The sequence below is a fragment of the Aythya marila genome (assembly GCF_965140915.1).
Source record: "Aythya marila genome assembly, chromosome: 12".
Taxonomy (NCBI): domain Eukaryota; kingdom Metazoa; phylum Chordata; class Aves; order Anseriformes; family Anatidae; genus Aythya; species Aythya marila.
The window spans coordinates 2,026,138-2,045,249 of NC_139053.1; the positions used below are offsets into that span (position 1 = coordinate 2,026,138).

Below are 19,112 nucleotides of genomic sequence, written 5' to 3' on the forward strand. Positions count from 1 at the left end.
TGTTACACCAACCAGCTCCTGCATTAACTGCCCAGAGATAACTGGTACCAGCACAGGAACACGTAGCTATACTCTGCGACCAGCTGTCGATGCATTCCGGTAAGGGGTTTGGTGATACATGGATATGTGTGTTACATAACCGATTTCAATTTTAGTTTGCCCTTGATACATCATTTTTTTCAATTTTCTGTCCTGTGATGAGTTAGGGAATCCTCGGAGAGCTTCAAGACACAGAGAAAGTCACACACATCTGTAAAAACTTTATTTCAAAATCTTTTTATTCAACTGTTATTCAGCAATATACAATACAGTTTATAAACAAATGTCTTACCTTGTTTCCAATCTTCATTTAAAAATAAATATTATTGACAGTGAATATTAATTATGGTAAGATGTACCTTTTTAATTAAAATGTCTCCAAAAGAAATAACTTAATTAAAAAAAAAGGGAAATCCAAAAAAAAACAAAACTAAACACAATCTACTAAAAATATTTCCTTTCTTAGGAAGGGTTTTGACCCAACATCTTTACATATTGTCATAAAGATAACTGCTCAACAGTTCGTGCAAAATTAAGAGTCAGAGGAAAGGTTCAGAAAAGAAAAAATATTACATTAAAATAGAGAAATCATAGGTGCCATGCACAGAGCAGGGCTTTATACCATAGAGTCTGGAAACTAGATGCAATATTTTATGTGGTTTACTTTCTGTGACATCCCCAAAAATACGTTTTTCCCCCCATGTAGAATTTATCATGCTTCTTTCAGTCTCTTTCTGTCCATCCTTAAAACTGTAGGTATTGTTTTGCCAGGGATTTGTCCTGTTTTTAAATAGGTTCCTTTTTGTTTGGCTGAGGAGTAGTGGAGGAAGTAGTCCATCAGTGGTTTACTAATAAATGTACAAGCTTATGCAGTATTAACAGGAACACATATAGGAGTGGGTCCGTAGCATAAATAGGTCCTGTACCTAGAAAAGAAAGAAAAGGGAGAGGAAGAGGTGTGTTTTTTTTTTTTTTTTTCCTCCTCTGTTCCAATATAGAAGATTAAATGCAGAAGAGAAATACAGGAAGATTTATTTTTATCACATCAGAGCCAGGGGTCAGAAGCTTAATTTTAATAGTAAAACAGCATCCTCAAGCTATCCAACTAAGATAGCTTTCTCTTCCCCCTCCCAAGTCTAACTCCACTTAGGTCATCTCATTATGGATCACTAATGGTATGCCTAAACTTGGCTGCAGCCAAGTCACCAGCAATCGAGATTTCTATAAATACAACTTAATCTGGTATAGAGTTTCTTGAGAAATGACAGGTATCAGCCACCCATCTTTTAAAGGGAACTGACAAATGCCGTGGCTGTACTCCTTGATTAACGGGACATGAACCCATTTCATTTGGAATGGGAACAGCAGGACCTTGACATCTTCTTTACCTTTTATAGGAAAGAGCAGGATTTTAAATTTAAAGTGTGCACAGGAGCTATAGAAAAACAGAGGTGGTACGTGAAACATCTGTTACAGTCATTTCACTGGAATGGCAAGATTGCTCCCATCCATGCCCCACAGCTGCTTAAACTAAGGTACTTGCTCATATATATATTTTTTTAATTTTAAATTATTATTGTTAGCTGTGGCAGAAAGAGAGGTATTTACTGTGTGCCATGGCCTACTCCCTCTCCCCGGTACAGGCCATGGGGCTGAGGTGCACAGCTCTGAGGCACTGTGAGGCACCAGGGCTGCCTGATCTCTGACATAGGTCCCCAAGGGGCAAGAACAGCCTCTTCCCATGGAGAAGGTCTGCCATCCTGACACGGCAGTGCAGCAGGACCAGAGGTCACCACCTTTCACTCCCAAACCCTGCTGAGCCCACACCAAAGAGCCCAGGTTGGCCCACAGAAGCAGTCACTTGGGCCCCAAGTGCCAACCAGCAACACCTTTCCAAACCTGCAACAGGCACTAGCATGCTTGTCGTCACCGACACTGTAACATGACGACAGGCAGGGCTGCACAGCCGTGACTGATGTGGCCTCGGGACATTTCCACCACTGAGTGTGAAAGCAGGAGCCCGACCAGAGCCTCAGCTGCAGCTGTCATGCACAGAGGCAGCTGGGCAGAGCTCCATCAGTGCTGCCAGCAGAAGTGATCAACACCCAATGTACTGACAGCTCCCCAGAACCACTGTCAGAACCACTTCTCAAAGCGTTAGTTAAAAAAAAAAAATAAAAAGTGTTCAGTATCCTTGAAAAAGGAATGAGGCCACTTCTATTTAAGAAATTCACTTCAGGCACCCTAATGCAAATACTTTTGTCTTGGTCTCCAGGAGATGCAAGTCTCTCAGCTGTGCCATGATCAAAGGAAATACCTCAAAAAGTTCCTGAGTTCATTGCTCTGGGGCTCCCTGTTCAGGCTGCCTCATAATCTATATATGCCTCACCTGCAAAGCTAGAGTATTATTATCCAATATCAAAAAACAGTTCATGGTAATGTTGTGCACAACTGAGGAACTCAAGAAATGTCCCCATAGTGCACTATCTCATAGACGCCTAGACTATGTGGAGATTATTTAGTTATTAAGGTTTTAATTAAATCCTTGCATGCAGACACACGTGGCAAAGGGCTGCCCACTTAGCAACAGCAGGTTATTAAAAAGAAAAATTCTGTGTTCATCTTAAAGCTGAAAACCATTAACAAACACAATCAAACTCAGGTCATTAAAGCAGCAATAGTTTTTTTTTTTTTTTTTTCAAAAAAGACAAAGAGCAGCATGCCAGAAAGAGTACAACAGCTACAAAAACTCACAGTCCTGGGCAGCACAAGGGACAGGCTGTCACCAGCCCCAAAACCTCCTTGCTGCTCAGAGGCAGCAATGCTGGGGCTCACAAACTTGGATTTGCCTTCATCGCCCCAGGATCTAGTCCCAAGCCCCACAGAGCTGAGAGCATAGAGGCTGCACCCCCAGAGACCCACGGGCAGGGTAAGTGGGTCCCCTGCTGCACTGAGAGTGAAGGCAGAAGATCCTTGCAGTACTCCGACCACTGCTGCAGTGATTGAGGCTGCCACAAACGGTGTGAGCCTTCCCAACGCTTCTCACATCTCCCCTTTCTGTAAACAACATGTCTGTTGAAGAGCAGAAGCTGAGAAATGAGTTCTTTGGAAATCTCTGGGCTCTTCAGAAACGAAGGGAAAACACATCAGGAGTCTTTGCAGTATTTTATTTTTTAAATACCTTTTCATGTATGCAACACTTAAATGCTTCATCTCAGGCTTCCGACCTGCCACAGGCTGCGCGCAGCTCAAGGGCTTTGGCAGGCAGAACGTCTGTCTCAGGAGCACATGTAGAGCAGAACACCCAGCTGAAGTGTGGTGGTGCCCACCTGACCTCATGGACCCAGCTGACCCTTGCACACCACCTCTGTGCAATTCCCTTTGCTTCAGGATGTCACCCTATTGCCAGCACAGAACACCAGACCCAACAAACTGGCCGTGTACTATCACATCCCCAAGGCAAAGAACTATCCTGATGCCACTGACTGCAGCCTGGTGTTTCGCATGGCGTGTGGGCCTGTCAGCACAGTCTTCTGAGAGGGCTCTAAGCTCTCAAGATTGAGCCAGAACCAAGGACACTCAGCCTCACCGGCCATATCTGCTAGCACAATCACAGTTCAGATCATTGGTTCCCTGGTGCACGTGGATATCACGGAATCACAGAATTGTCTAGATTGGAAGAGACCTCAAGATCATCGGGTCCAACCTCTGACCTAACACTAACAGTCTCCACTAAACCATATCCCTAAGCTCTACATCTAAACGTCTTTTAAAGACCTCCAGGGATGGTGACTCCACCACTTTCCTGGGCAGCCTGCTCCAATGCCTAAGAACTGTTTCAGTAAAGAAGTTCTTCCTAATATCCAACCTAAAACTCTCCTGGTGCAACTTTAGCCCATTCCCCCTTGTCCTGTCACCAGGCACGTGGGAGAACAGAATAACCCGCACCTTGCTACAGCTTCCTTTAAGGTACCTATGACCTCCTTTAATGTACCTATAGCCTCCTTTAAGGTACCTATATGGCTCCAAACACCATGCATTTGTTTATAGGTACATGAATGAGGCTACCATTTAGTCTCATTCTTTTTCCTCAAAAATACACATTTGATTCACAAATATTCTACAATTTTAGCAAGGATAAAACCCTAAAATTTACCTACAGCACAGAGAGAAAATGGTTTGCTGACTGGAAAGGCTGAAGAACCCCCATCTTCTGTCTTTAAGCCTGACACGCTACATGATATCTGAAGACAAACTGCTTATTCACAAATTGCAGTCACTGACACAACAGACCCATACTTGCACTCACCACATCCTCATTTCCAAGCTGTCAGATGGCTTTTCTCGCTTCTGGGACGTGGCACAGCTGCAAGAACTCCAGCCCAGGTTGGTCCCCATGTGCCACCCTGCTGTGCCCAGGGACTGCAAGCAGCCAAGGCTCCTGGCAGCTGCACACAACTCGCAGGTGCTGAATTTCTTCCACTTCCACACCTGCCCACCACTGCAGTGAAGATCTGGCCTTGGCTATTTGTTATGCCCAATCCTAAATGTCACAAGGACCTATTTTTCCATGCCAAAGCTCAACTTGTTCTTTCAATCACAAATCCAGTTGGAAGAAATTTTGCACTTCTGTAAGGGGGGAATTCCCCTGGAAACACTGTAAGGAACTGGACCCGGAGCAACGAGCTCTTGCAGCTCAAGTGCTCTTACAACCACCATGCTGAAGGGCTGCAAGAACACCAGGTTAGGATTGCCTGTATTTTGGATGGAAAGCAGTATTAGTCACATCACGGTGTGTCTGCTGCCCAAAATCATTCTGACTCTAACTTTATGTACCAGTTCAGTTTAGATCTCGATCCAGGACTGTGAATTAATGCAATCTATTTTTTTAATTTTCTCTTTGCAAAAATTGCTGTTATTTTTAACTTACATTCTCCATCTTCTGAATGTGGCAGCAGAATTCAGTTCAAAGTCTGCTAAAGTCTCTTAGTAGTTAAATAAATGTTAAATATATTTTTAAAAATTATTTTAAAGCAGTTATTCTTACTGAACACCAAATACAAGTTTATTCTTTTTTTTTCCCCATACCAATTTGGTATGGGGAAAATTCTGCTCTAATACATTCAAGCAGTAGAAGCAGATACACACAACAGTACAATTCTCTTCCCTCTTAACAAAAGCCGAGGGTAAACAATTTCCATTAATTTCTCCCTGCTTAGTTAACCTGAACCATTTTCATTATAGCTAGTACTGTTTATAAACATGCTGGACTTAAGTTACCTGAATTCTGCTTTTGCTGCAATCGTTTAAAACGTGTCATTGCTACATTTGCAGATGAAAATAAACAGAATGTGGTCTTGATCACCAGGGCCTGGACATGAGATCTGACCCAGATTTGAGAACAGAGTGCTACTATCCAGAGACTTTAAATCAGGAATACACAGTTACTTGGAAAGTACAAGCACTTAAAATAAATTATTTCATTTATGTTCTGAATATTCATTTGATTTTTTTTTCTGTAAGCTTACTCACCACTACACAGATTTACATTTTTTTTGTTAAATTATTTATATGCACATGGCTTAAAGGGAGAGTCTAGCACTAAGTAGAACAATAACAAATTGTTCTGTTCGTGTATGGTGAATTGCTCTTTGGCATCACTCATCCTTCTTCTGGATTTACAACATAATAATGTTTTACTGTAGTTTTCTATTTAATAATTTGTTTTGTGCAAGCATTCATCAAATTTGGACTTAAAGCAGTTCATCCAATTGAAAACAACCATTAATTAACCAACTGACTTGTGACACATGTTAAAAATGGGATGATTATTCTACCAGCTATATTTAACCAATGGCAAAAACACAGTTTCCAGCCGTTTCCTATTCTTCTTCCTAGAAGGAATATGAACAGTCACTTGGTGTTCCTCTCTGTGATGGTAGCAAGATGCTGGGACAGTTGTAGTAAAAAGCCAAAAGATCCCAATAGTTTATTTTCCTTGAACAACGATGTAACGCCTAAAATTTGACTATGTCTTTCAGATGGAACTGAGACCCCACCTGGCAGCATCACTAACCCATTTCTCTGTACTGGCTTTTATGCAGTGACACTGTGAGCCTCAGCCTATTTCCTTACAGACTAATGTTCAATAAAAACTCTCAAACCTGGCATTTCATTAAGAGGTCAGCGACCAAACTGACCATACAGATTGATTTATTCTCTCAGTCCAGAAACTTTAGACTGTGCGAGAGATATTCTTGGAGAAACTACTCCTACTATTGTATCTTGGGAAAAAATAAGGTTTTGTATGGGTTATTGGTCACGGATCATTACAGGCAAATTACCTCTTATATAAAAAAAATTCTCTCACTGACATAAATTTGGAGCACTTCACCAAACTTCAGATCTAAGAGCTTCTTAGAAGTTTTTAATTAAAAAGACACCATTACTAAAGTCACTATACACTTACTGAACTGCAGAGATAATAGCTACACCACATCAGAATTACTCCACAGTTTGAAACTGCATCTTACAAGCTGCATATGGCCTTCTGCTCTGAGATACCTGCAGCACAACTCATGCTACGGTTTTGCTATTGTGGTTTTTAACACACACTGCGGAACTTGCCTTCCTATTGCTCACCAAGGGCTGCTCCTCCAATGCATGCAGAAGTGCATCCAGAGCCCGTGCTAACTTCAGCACATGCTCCCAGACAAACTCTAGGCACCTCCTGATGCTGCTAATTCTGGCAATGGTGACCTCCTGAATATTTATAGGCAACTGCATGGGATGGAATGTGCTCACCACTGAACCTGCTTAGAGGGCATAATGACAAAATTAGTTTCCTACCCCCTACACATTTTTGTTTATGATTGGCTGAATTTTGGAACAGCTTTCCATAACCCATCTTAAAAAAAAAAAAAAAAAACAACAAAAAACCAAAAACCAACCAACCAAACAAGAAAAACCACTGCATAGAAATAAATACGTGCTGACTTCCATGAAACGATGCAGGCAAATATTAGTGGTCCTGCTCTCCGCCTTCATCCAAGCCATCAAGACTTATAGATCACCAGGGTGAAACTATTACTATAGCCTCAAAATCTTCAGAAAACAGAAACCAGTTTTACTAGCCAGAAGACACGAGTAGTATTGTACAATTTTGTCATCATTTTAGATCTTTTCAGTTACACTTTTTGTTTGCCTTCCCTTTTTAAGAAATCCAGTACAATGTTCAGGCCTCTACTTAGAAATTAATTGCCAAAATACACTCTAGCAAGGGTAACTGAAAGCTACACCTAGCTTTGGAAAGCCAACAGGTTTCAATATTTAAAATAAGATTTGTATTTTCATTTGGAGTGTACAGTCCTCCTGAAATGATCTGATGTTTGCCTGTACCTGTATCTGTGTATGTGCTGGACCGAACTCATGTGAATGAAGGTGGCGGTAACATACAACAGGCTGGATAATTCCACAGAGACTGCACAAAGGGCAACACAACACCCATTTCCAGTACAGGCAGAAAAATAAGCATCTTTCTTTAAGGAATAAATACAATTCTATGTAGCATCCTGGTTCTTAAATTTTGATTGTTCTTTATGTCACATCTGAAAAAGCCCATCTAGGACAGGACTTTGGTGCTTCGGTGGTAATCTACAGCACAGGTAGCAGGAAAGGCATGGAAATTACAGCATTTTGAGAGGCATGACAGCGCTGCTAAGGAGACCAGGGGAATCTTGTTTCCTTGTGAAACAGAATCTCCCAGCTCCCTGAACACATCTACTGACATGCTTAAGCCCTCTTGAATACCCTGAAGTCCCTGCTTTAACGCATTCTGTGAAAACTAGGTCACATACATCAGTTATGGACAGGTGAGAAAATACAAAAATCAGATTGTGAGGAGCGGAGTGTGTAGTCATGCAAGGAAATTATGCAGATAGAAAAGTTTGGTTCTGATACAAAGTGTAGAAGAGAAAAAGATTCCTTCTGCAGTTTTGATTTGCTGAAGTACTGCAGTGTTTTGCTGGAAATCAGTCTGCTTGAGCACCCATGGGATAGGAGGGAGGCAGGAGCCGGTACAGGAGTTGGGTTTGTCTCTGTTAAGGCAGCTGTAATTATTGAAGTGGATTTCTGATCACATTAGAGCTCATTTCAACCAAACCTCATTAAGGCCACTAACAAACAGAAAGGGGGGTATAGTTACAGCAGTGGATTTGATTTGATGAATGTGTGGAAATGCATACCAAGCAGAGAGCAAGAAATACTTCTACCTTTATCAAAAGTTCTTACACTTTTCAGGTTGCCAGGAAAACACGACATTTCTCTTACAACAGGCTAGTAAAAACTCATCTCCCATTAAAGTTACAAGTAGGGACGTGGAACATGGGGAGCTGTCTTCCCTTCTGTGGCAGACAAAGACAGCCAGAGCAGTCAGTCTTACTGAAAGCCTCAATCCCGTCACGAAACTGGCCTATTGAGCTAAGGTGGTATCCCGAGCGCTGACAGAGCAGCCGCTGAGCTGGCTCACGTGGAACCAGCCAAATGAACCGCCCGACCACTCCTAGTACCTGCTCTTGGAGAAACTAAGGAAAAGCTTCAGGAAAACACCAGCACTGATTTATAACGAGCTCCAAAAGGAAACGCTGCTATGCACAGCATCAGAGTAGAAGAGCAACGTGTCCTGAATACTTAAGAAGTCTTCATTCCATATGGATTATGCAGCCTAAATATGGTATACTGGTCTGAATCTAAATAAGCCGGTCGCTACTGCAGCTGGTCTCTCATTTGTAGCACCTTCCCATAAACGTTTCTGCTTTATTATCTGTGAGATGACCTCTGCTCGGCAGGAAGTAAAGACTCCACATACCTGATGGTAGAGACCAGAAACATGCAACTGTGAATTTATTTCACTCTGGAATTTTCTGCAACTCCATTATCTAAAACTAACTTAACAAAATCAAGCACCATTAATTTACTGTTTGACACTTGAATAATGACAGATACACAATTTTTTGTAATATGATTTGGTGAAAAATGAATTTTGAGCTAAAATGTACAGAAAAATAAATAACTACATTAGTGGTAGTTTAGGTGGTAAATGAGCATCCAGCCCTGCACATCCTTCTTCAGTACTACTTTGTGAGCAATTCCACAGCATACTGATGTGCACAAATAGCAAAACCAACAGCTCGAGTAACTCACATCATGAGGGAGATTAAAAATGCTGGGATTAGGGTTTCAGCTACTGAGCTCTGAACTGAGCCTGGGCCATATTCTCGATTTTTTCATTATAAGCAGGAGAACTAAAAAGCCAAGTCACAAAAAACATGCAAGCTGGATAGCAATGTGGTCAGAGTTCCAGAAGTCAACACTTAAGAAAAGACTTGCAATAAAAATCACACTAGATGGCAACATCGATTTCACATTCTGCAGATGTGATACATGTTGTAAACATTTGCAACCCAGAAGTAAAGAACCAGACACATCAGTTCTCACTTCATTGTCTTTTAGAGTATTTTTGATCTGATTACGATTAGGAGTAATGCTAATCGTAATCACAGCTGCCAGTGTAGCTGTGATTATTATTCCAATCAGAATTACTGAAGCTAAACTGATAGAAGTACAGATTACGTAAGTTTTTGTGTTTTTTTTTTTTCCTCCAAAAAATAACCTCATCTTATCCATACTTAAAGAAAAGAGCTAAGTACATTAGCAGAAAACATGATGATACAAGGAAAAATGCTGTACTGAGAGTACCTGAAAAAAGCAGAGCCTGTCAGGAAGGGATCACCTTTCTGCTATAAACAAACATGGTCATTTTGTGTACAACCCACAAAGACCCTCCAAACCTTTCCACTGACTGCTGCTAGTTTCTAGATCTTAGCTGAATGAAGACATTGCTGTGCCCTAGACCTAAGGGAGGCAAACCTTTACAGCCTAAGGCAGCAGAGGGTTACCTGGAATAACTGTGGACACGGAATATTCCTCAGTGCTCTCCTGTATGTAAAATCTACAGGTCCTCAGCATAAGAGGGATTCAGATTAGAAGTCTGCTCTTAAAATGCACACAGTAGTACAAATAAGGGGTGAATTTTACACGTGACCAGCAGCCAATAACACAACAGACACAGATCAGGATGGCTATCAGAGGAATTGCTGACTGTGCTCTGCCTTGTGTCGAAGCTAGCTGCTGCTCCTAGCAAGCACCAGAAGGATGCTCTGTTTCCTAGCCACAGCTGTACAAACGCAGGGTAAGACCAGACACCCCAGCAGCTCTGGGCATCCTACGCAAGCTCCGCTAGCACAGTGCTGCTCTCCAGCCGGGGCACAGCGACCTGCCAGCCCTCATGCTGACTTCTCCACAGAGCACAGTTGCTGCTCTGCCAAACTGCCGCTTTCCAGCTAATAAAATTGCCTCCCAACTGATAACAGCCTAGCAGTATAAAATAGTTGGTTGTTAACTGCTGCTGTGACAAATAATACCATTCCACTGACAACCCCATTTTTTCCAATGCAAACCTATTTGAACTGTTTATTATTGACTTATGGCATTGCTCTGCCATTATCTAATTAAAAAAAAATAAATACACGTAATAAACAGCCGTAGCAAACCTGCCAGCATTCTCACTGCTTTAGCAATGCTAAATCAAAACCCTGAAGAAACCCCTCTTATTACCAGTACAGCCTTGTCAGGTGGAAGCACCGTCTTCACAGGATTGCCCTGAGGTTCATTCCCTGACAGCTCCTGCTTTATGTTTGCTTTTCAACTACAGGCCACCATGATCCTTCTCAAAACCAGTCCCATTACGATTGCCTCGATGTTCTTCAGTGCTATGACTGCTAAGCATGCCACTTAAAATATATGGATATCATATAATCCACAACACAGTTCAAGTGTTAGATCATACATCAGTAAAGCTGCATCAGAGGTGGTGAAGACGTAACAATTCTCTGCCTCCCTTGCATATTATACAGCCTGTTAGCTTGTACTTCAAACTCAGGCTCCATTTTGCAACCTATCAGAAAACTGTACCCCCAAAAAAGCCCACCAACCATGGTACATGTATATTCTTGTCCTACATGTTGTCCGTTCATGCAAAAAGACACATGGCTGCACTCAGCCTTCGTCACACAAATTTCTATTACTCACTCACAAATGAGAAATATCATTCCAAAGTCTAAACCAATTTTATATACAACTACTACATTAATTACAGCATCTTGCAACACTCCTTTCGTTGCTTCAGTTTGTTTGTTTTTAGTATTCTCTCATCTGTAACTGGAGGATATTAAAAAAGTTCAACTAATAATCAAATTTCTTCAAGGACACTACACAGGCTTTCATAGAATAGGTTAGTACAGTTTTGTCTGTCTTGTCCTCCAAGAAACAAGCTAGAATCACTCAAAGGAGGTTACTCAAACTGCATTTCTGCAGTACGGAAACACCCCAGCACAGCTTGTTTCTGCCCTAGGTATTGAGGTGACACACTACTGCAGTTTGTGCTTTTGTCCAGTTCAAGAGTTAATCCATATTACACACATACAAAATAAGATATTTGACCTCACTTGTCCCCAAAGGAGTCTAATTTGCCTAGATATTGAAGTGCTAGTGATGTGTATTTAATGAGAATTCTTTTTGTGTGTTTATTATCCAGTGACATTTAGGAGGTCAGCCTGATAATTCAGTTCTGGCCTCTGTGTTTTGCTACTTTATTTAATGTAAAGGAAAATGTGATGCGACCCAGGTTGCATTTAACTACAAACAGCTATGGTATGGGAGCTTGTGTATGGTCTCATAAAAAGTATGGGGGGAGTGAAGGAGATCCATACATTACAGAGATGGGAGCCTAAGCTGTACAACAAAATAGAGACTTCCCTTTCTTGCTATTTTGTGAAAAGCTCATCTATCAAAGACAAATGAGATGTCCTGGCTGTTGCTCAGACTGGCATGCACAGTCACTCAAATTCTGACAGAGCCAGAAGAACCCTCGACCCAAACTCTCACTGAGAAGTTAATCCAAACTCAACCACAGCCTCCAACAAGCCACAGTTCACCATAATCAAGAAACTGCGTTCCCATCTCTAAAACTCAAAACAAAAACAAAAGCAACCAAAAAATAAAAGCCACCACCAGCAGCAAAGCTGCTTCCCAGTCCCCAGGGGAGGTGTGATGCTCCCAGCATGGTCTCCTGCCTCAAGGTGGGCTGCCACAGCTCGACTTTGTGTATGCACTGTTCTTCCAAGCATCAGTGGGAGTTGCTCATGCACAGGGACTGAACTGGAGGGGCTTCGGGGGGGGGGGGGGAAGGAAGGAGGATAGGCATGAAGTGAAGACTTCTGTTCCTTGCTGTGAACACTTCATCTCTGCATAACACGAGTTTCTCTGTCTTTCCTAGAGCACTCTAAGCATAATGAAGCACAGTTTCTTGTTTCACACTCCCATCTTTGTTTATTTTATTTAAAGCTCTCACTTCAGAGCTTTGTGGCTAGAGATCAAACAAATAAAAGGGAATTTGGAAGCTGCAATGTCTGATCTCAATTCTGCTCAGAAGTTAAACTAAAAATTGCCCCAAAGCAAATACACAGGCACTCGTTTTGGAGACCATTTGGTAGCACGTAATACAGCCAATCTGCCTCCCCGAAGGTCAGTGCAAAGATCCTGGTTATTACCTCTGCTATCAGATGACAAGGTTAGGCTCATGACTAAGGCACTAAACTCGGATTTAGGAGATTCGGAATTAACGTTCTGTGTTTAGTTTCACAACCACCACACACTTGACAAACTCGCTCATTGTTCTTCCTGCCATGTGTCCATCCCCTCATTTGGACTAAGAACTTCCTGGGACAGGAAGTTCCTCTCCTATTCCTCCCATTTACCCTGTAAAAACCAAGAACACTAGCACTATATGCGGTCCTTTGCTTGCTCACCCTGTTTTTATTCCTACAGTAAAGATTCAATTTGCATACAATTACTGAATTTGAAAGCTAAGCACTTCTTCTCCTTTAGAGCCACATGGAGAACTCTAACAGTATTAAGAACAATGACTTTACCAGAAGACCTTTACCTCCTTGCAGTCTAAATAAGGTATTTTCAGTTTCTGCTTTAGTCTACCTTAATGACAGATGAGCTGTAATGTTTTTGTATCTCATGAGATCACAGCACTGAGTTTTCAGACTGTAGTTTAAACATTACCGATAGAGTCCTATTTGAGCAGCTAACACTTCTGACACACTGAGCAGTTTGTCTGTCACATCAGATCTATTCCCTTACACACTGTGATGCTGATCACAACTTTTTTGCCAAATATGATTTCAGATTACTTTTCCCAAACTATGGATTTTCCATTTATGACCTGGATTGTCAGATGGGACTCAGTGTTCTTTAAAGCATCTCAATGACAGACACAGTTATTCTAATAAATTCATGTTTCAGTTCAACAAGAAGATGTAAAGAATCACATTTTTCCACAGTCCATGCATGACTGGGACTCCAACTGAAGTCAACAAGAACCCTGCAGGCACATCTGAAAGCAGCATTTGATCTATAATCGCATTTACTGAAATACAGCACATACAGACCCTATCTTGCTACACTGAACATATTGAACTATTGCAATGAAAATAGGATTAGATCGCAATTAATCAAGGAAATACTAGCTAGTGCCATACCATCAGCTTTTAGGCAGAGCTCTCCAGTGTATTATTACATGAGGGTGTTTCTTAATCACTGACAGCAAACGCATTGTTTGAGCCCATTTCTACTTTTACACAGAGGAAATACCCCCATGTACAATGAAGACTTACAAATGCTAAATACGTTTGAGAGTAATTGTATGAAATGATTCAACTGTTGCACACAGATTTGGTGCAAGTACTTATCTGCATCTGTGCTACCATGCTCAAAATATGCTAATGAGGTATACATACCATGCCACTATGCATGTCTGTAAGCCATACACCAACACAGGACCAGGTCCTGCAGTCTCATACACCATATGTGAGCAAACACCTGGTTTGATCTTATGGTCCTACTCTGTGGAAAGCCAGCTGCTACACTGCCTTGATGGGGAGGACTTGAAAGAGGGCTTCCAGTTAACAGAAAAAAAACAACAAAAAAAAACCAAAACACAGTCAAAATATTTCCTATAAAGAGACAGAATTCTTTATGAAGAAAATTAACTACCACTTAGAACAGCTCTAAAGAACACCACTTCACCATACAAAGGGGAACTCTGAAGCATGATGATGCCACTTTAAGACATTTTGAAGAAAGTTTAGTACTTATCCCATCAGAATGACAGTGCTGGAGATCCAAGTCTTCTGTTTCCTCACAAAAGCAGGCAAAACCCTTGTGGTTCCTCATCACACCAACTTCCACACTGGCATTTTATCCATTAGTACATATTTATTCTGGATAGGTAGAAACACTTCTCATCTAGGGTAGATAAATCCATTTCTTGTCTCCATACCAAGCCATCTCTCTCTGCTTCAAACTAAGTGCCCAGCCCAGTCTGTCTAAACACACCGGGGATGAGGGCAGCAAGCAGCAATCCGCTTACCAAAGCGACCAGGGAGACATCCACTGGTAGTAAGGCTCAGACAGCTCTGGACCAGAAGGCACCCGAACTGGAGATTTGAGTGTCAAGCCTTCCAGTTGTCAATCTCCTGAGCCATGCTGGGGTTGATGCTTTATTTGCAAGTACTTAGAGGCAGCTGCCACAAACACAGAAATTACAGTAAGCCAAAGTAGAAGCCTGTCATTTGGGTTTCTTGATTTAAACAGTGCAAAAAGATGCTATTTTCACAGAGGACCGTAGCAAAAATACAAAAGGAGTTGCCTCCCTTGTACAGAGAGAATGGCAGTTGCTGGTTTATAGCTTACTAAATTAAATAACATCAACAAGAGTCGTGTGCTCCTACGCCACCCTCAGCGTTGTCCCTGAAGGGAAGCCGCCACAGCGTGGCAGTGTTGGCAGCTGCCAGTGAGCACTAAGCGGTGTCACAGCAGGAGGCTTTGTTTTAGCCATGCTGCAGCCCTCTTTGCATCACTCTCCATCTGGAGATCCCCACAAAATACCCTCCTGAATTTCACCACCTTTTTCAGTGATTATTGTCACTCCATTATCTCCAGTGCTGGCCACAATGCTTATATTTCATTTTCAATATGTAATAAAGCCTAGAAATGATGCAGCCGTACCACATCCCCAAAGCACAGACATGTAAAAAACCAGGACAGACAGCAGTTTAGATGCTCTGGGCAGGGGTCCTGCCCTAACAGACATATGTGACACGCTGTCCTGGCGGCACACGCTCACATCCATCTGTTGAGATGGAGCTGAGCCCAGAGATTCCATCATCCCGTTTTTAGTTTGTATGCACCATGTAAGCTCCGGGTGCAGCAGGCAGGGTGCACGGTACTGCAAATCCTAAATGAAACTTCTGTCGTTCGCATGGAAAACACTGCAAGAATACTCACTATCGGAGAGAGGAATGAAGAAACACAAAAACAGTCACCAGCCCTGGGCTCTGAGGGAGAAGCTGGTCTTTCCAATAGCAAAGAACAGATGTATTGTGGCGTTGGGTTCATTTGTTGTGGTCACTGAATTCAGCAAAAGCAACTAGAACTTTTTGATGTGCCCCAGGCACCTGTAACTACACCTCAGGAATTATCACTCTGCCTTGCACTAGTTACCAGTGAATACGTAACTTACAGTCTTAACAGATAGTAAAACTTAATTTTCACATAAACTTCTACCTGAGAAACAAACCAAATTCTTCACAAACAGCAAAAGGTCATAACCAGAGAAAACGCTGCACCTCTAAAGCATTAGCAGGTCACAGCAGACCACGAGTGACAGTTTTCCTTTACTATGAGCAAAAACCTGCAAACATTTGCTCCGTCTGTGAAGAGGTGCCAGGAAGAAGTGTGAATATTCCTGCCTGAGGATTGTGAATTTGTGTCAGAAGAGACCAAGCAGCGAGGGGAGCTCGGGGCTTTCCCTGCACAGCCGGTGCCGTGTGCCCGCTCCCCATCTCGCACAGGTGACTCGGCAGGGCGTTTGTTCGACGTGAGTGGCGATGAGCTCCGCCTCGGCAGGAGCAGCAGCAGGCTGCTGGCAGTACCTTTGCAGCGCAGATTTCAGCCCGCATTCCTCGTCCCACGCCTTGCCGTCGGCAGCGTAAACGGAGCTTTCCAGCTCTGTCCCGCACCCTCAGCACGGCACCGTGGCACCGGGCCCCCCCCGCAGCACGCGCTGCAGCCGCCCCGAAACCTTTCCGGGCTGCGCCCCCCCCCCCCCGCGCCCCGCCCTCGGGGGCCGTTTCACGCTCGCTCCGCTGCCCCCCGGGCCCCGCCGCGCCCTACCTGACCCGTGCTGCTGCCGGAGGATGGCGGCCTGCCCGGGCGGCGGCGAGGCCGACGAGGAGGCCGTGGCGGCGGTGCTGGCGGCGGAGGGCCCCCCGTCGGCCGGGGGGGGCGGCGGGGGCGGCGGCGGGCGCTTGCCCGGCCCGGGCCCGGGCGGCGGCGTGGCCCTGGCGGCGGGGCCGTGTCGGCGCGGGGCCGCCCCGCTCTGGATGTGCGACACCGCCTCGGCCGCCTGCACGTCGGGGGGGGCGAAGCGGGACAGGACGCGCAGTAGCGCCTGTGCCTTGTGCTCCTGCGTCTCGTCGGCGCTGTAGTCCGCCACGCGGCACTCGTAGACGCCCTCGTCCTGCCGCCGCACGCCCGACAGCCGCAGCCGGTGCGAGATGTCGTTGCCCTGGACGCGCACCGTCTGCAAGAGAGTGCCCCGACGCCGCTCAGCACCCGGCCCGGCCCCTCGGGCTGGAGCCCCCCCGAGGGGTGCTCGAGGAGCCCGGTCAACCTCCCCCCCCCCCCCCCCCACTCCGGTCGTGCGAGGAGCTCCCGGTGGAGGAGGAGGGGGGGGGGGGGAACCCGACGTGCACGGGAGGGGTGCGTGCCCCCCCGCCCAAGCTGCACTTACGCTGATTTTCGTTGCGTCCTTGTTTGCCACCTGCGGGAACGGAAAGGACAAGGATGAGAGGCAGCTCTGGCAGCGCACCCCGAGACGCTCCTCTGCCCACAGCCCGGGGGACAGCCCCGACAGCCCCCGAGGATCTCCCCTTGCAGCCGTGCTGCCCCCCGGCACCGAGCGGCGCCTCGGAGCCCCAGGATGTGCCTCCCGGAGAGCCGGCCGTCATCCCGCAGGCGCAGCCCGTCATCGTCTATTGTGAACGCAACTCACGGCGTTTACAGGAGGTTAAAGAAGACGTTTAAATCCGAGCGATTTATTTCCCCGCCTGACAAGTGACTTACACTTTCCCCAGCCAGGCGGCACCGCATTAGCTCAGCGGCGGTACGCTCTGCTCTGTGTCGCTATCCGAGCGCTGCAGAAAAACGAGCGGAGGGCTGAGGGCAGCTGGTGCAGGCGGCTGCTGTGGGGCTGGGGGGGCCATGCCCCGCGCTACAGGGTCGGCACCCCAAATCGCCGCAGCGGGGCTGGGGGCTGCAGCACCACCTGGGGAAAGGCAGCCGAGTGCCGAGTGCCTCGCAGCAGAGCCTGCCCTCCAGCCAGACGGCTTGCTAGGGGAGAGAACACGCGAGATTGAACTCCATGCATTTTAATTTCTTCACCCAACTGCGTGGAAGCATCTTGCCAAGCTCCAGGTACAGACACAGGTGCTTATGAGAGCCCAAGAAACCGTGTGCGTTTGCATATTCAGACTGCGATGTATGTAACATCTGAAGGCAGAGAGAGGTGTTTCTCTCATGCCTTTATCTGCTCTATCAGGGTGCAGATGGAGGCTGTCCCACCTCTCATGGCGATTCCCAGCAGAGCTCACAGCAGCACTTTCTTTTCCTCATTCCCATTTCATACTACAGCTACTTTTGACTGCCTCTCTCGAGTCTTCATTGCTGATTTTGTAGCAGGACATTTAGCGTTTTCTATTTACGGTCCTTAAAGCACTATTTTTATTTTTTTTTTTCCTGGGGTGAAGCCCCCCGGCACATGCCCCGACCTCCCTGTCCCAGTGCTTCCACCTGCTTGCCAGTACCCACTGTCCTCTCTGGGACCGCAGGGTCCATCCTGACCACCCTGTGCACACACTGCACGGACACGTCTACACAGCACCGCGTTACCTTGCTCCTGCTGCCGGGGACGCTGATGGCTAATTCGTGTGCAAGTTCTCTGGCTGGTTCTTTAAGGTACCACCACTGGATTTCCAAGGAGTACGAGGTGGATCCGCTGGCTCGGAAAGCACAAGGCATCTCAATATCATCTCCCTCCCTAACAGTCACATCTTTGGGAACTTCGGTAAAGGTACCTGGGAGGGGAAGACAGAGGGACAAGGGCTGGTTAACGGGAGGTTCAAAGCCAGCACCAGACTTCTTCGGTGAGTGGGAGCTGCCGGAGCCCAGGGGCTGAGCGCTTTCGGGCGACCAGGCACTCTGCACCGTGACAAGCCGGTGCCGCGGCTCCAGCGGGCAGGAGAGGTTTGTCGGGGGCCTGAACTCCCTTCCCACCCCCTCTCCCCCCCGGTCCTCCGGGGAAGCCCTCGGCTGGAGGCACTGCTGCCCGCCGCCCCCGCCGCCCTCCCGCCCCGGCTCCCCGCCGGTGCCGGCCCCGGGAGCCCCCCACTCACCGGTCACGCCGAAGAGCAGGGGCGCGTTGACCATCAGGTAACAGAGGGTGCCGAGGAGCCCCCGCTTGCCCATCGCATCGAGGGGCCAGGCTCGGGGCGCAGCCGGGCACGCCTCAATCCATCGCACGCCGCGGCCCGGCTCCAGGCTCCCGGCTCCCCGCCGAGCCTCCCGGGCAGCCTCCGCCCGGACGGGGGGGGGACCAGACGGAAAATCCGCGGCCGGCGACCGAGGCTCGCTCGGGGCTGGACGCGGCGATCCTGGGAACCGAGCGGTAAAACCTCGTCCCGTGCTCGGCGGCGAGAGGGGCTCAGCTGCCCTGCGCCGAAGAGGGGCTCCCGCTGCCCAGAAGCGAGGAGGCGGCGCCGGGCTCCCCTCCGAGCCCCATCACCGCGCCGCGGCCGCTCCTCCTCGGGGCTCCCGGCGCGCTCCGA

At 46.1% G+C, this 19,112-nt stretch overlaps 1 protein-coding gene across 1 annotated transcript; it reads right to left on the minus strand.

Moving 5' to 3' along the window:
* Positions 1-241: 241 nt before the first annotated feature.
* Positions 242-18,905, minus strand: VSTM2B (V-set and transmembrane domain containing 2B). The gene is made up of 5 exons (XM_082770391.1): positions 18,681-18,905; positions 18,178-18,362; positions 17,021-17,050; positions 16,402-16,810; positions 242-965 (listed from the first exon to the last, which is right to left on the minus strand). The coding sequence occupies exons 1-5, from the start codon at positions 18,751-18,753 to the stop codon at positions 877-879; spliced, it is 786 nt and encodes a 261-aa protein (XP_082626517.1). The 5' UTR covers positions 18,754-18,905; the 3' UTR covers positions 242-876.
* Between the last annotated feature and the right edge of the window lie 207 nt (positions 18,906-19,112).

Coding starts and splice junctions, on each gene's coding strand:
- VSTM2B (XM_082770391.1), bottom strand. CDS start 18,753: ATGGGCAAGCGGGGGCTCCTCGGCACCCTCTGTTACCTGATGGTCAAC. Junction 18,363..18,680: donor CCTGCTCTTCGGCGTGACCG/GTGAGTGGGGGG, acceptor TTCCCCTCCCAG/GTACCTTTACCGAAGTTCCC. Junction 17,051..18,177: donor TCCCCGGCAGCAGGAGCAAG/GTAACGCGGTGC, acceptor CCGTTCCCGCAG/GTGGCAAACAAGGACGCAAC.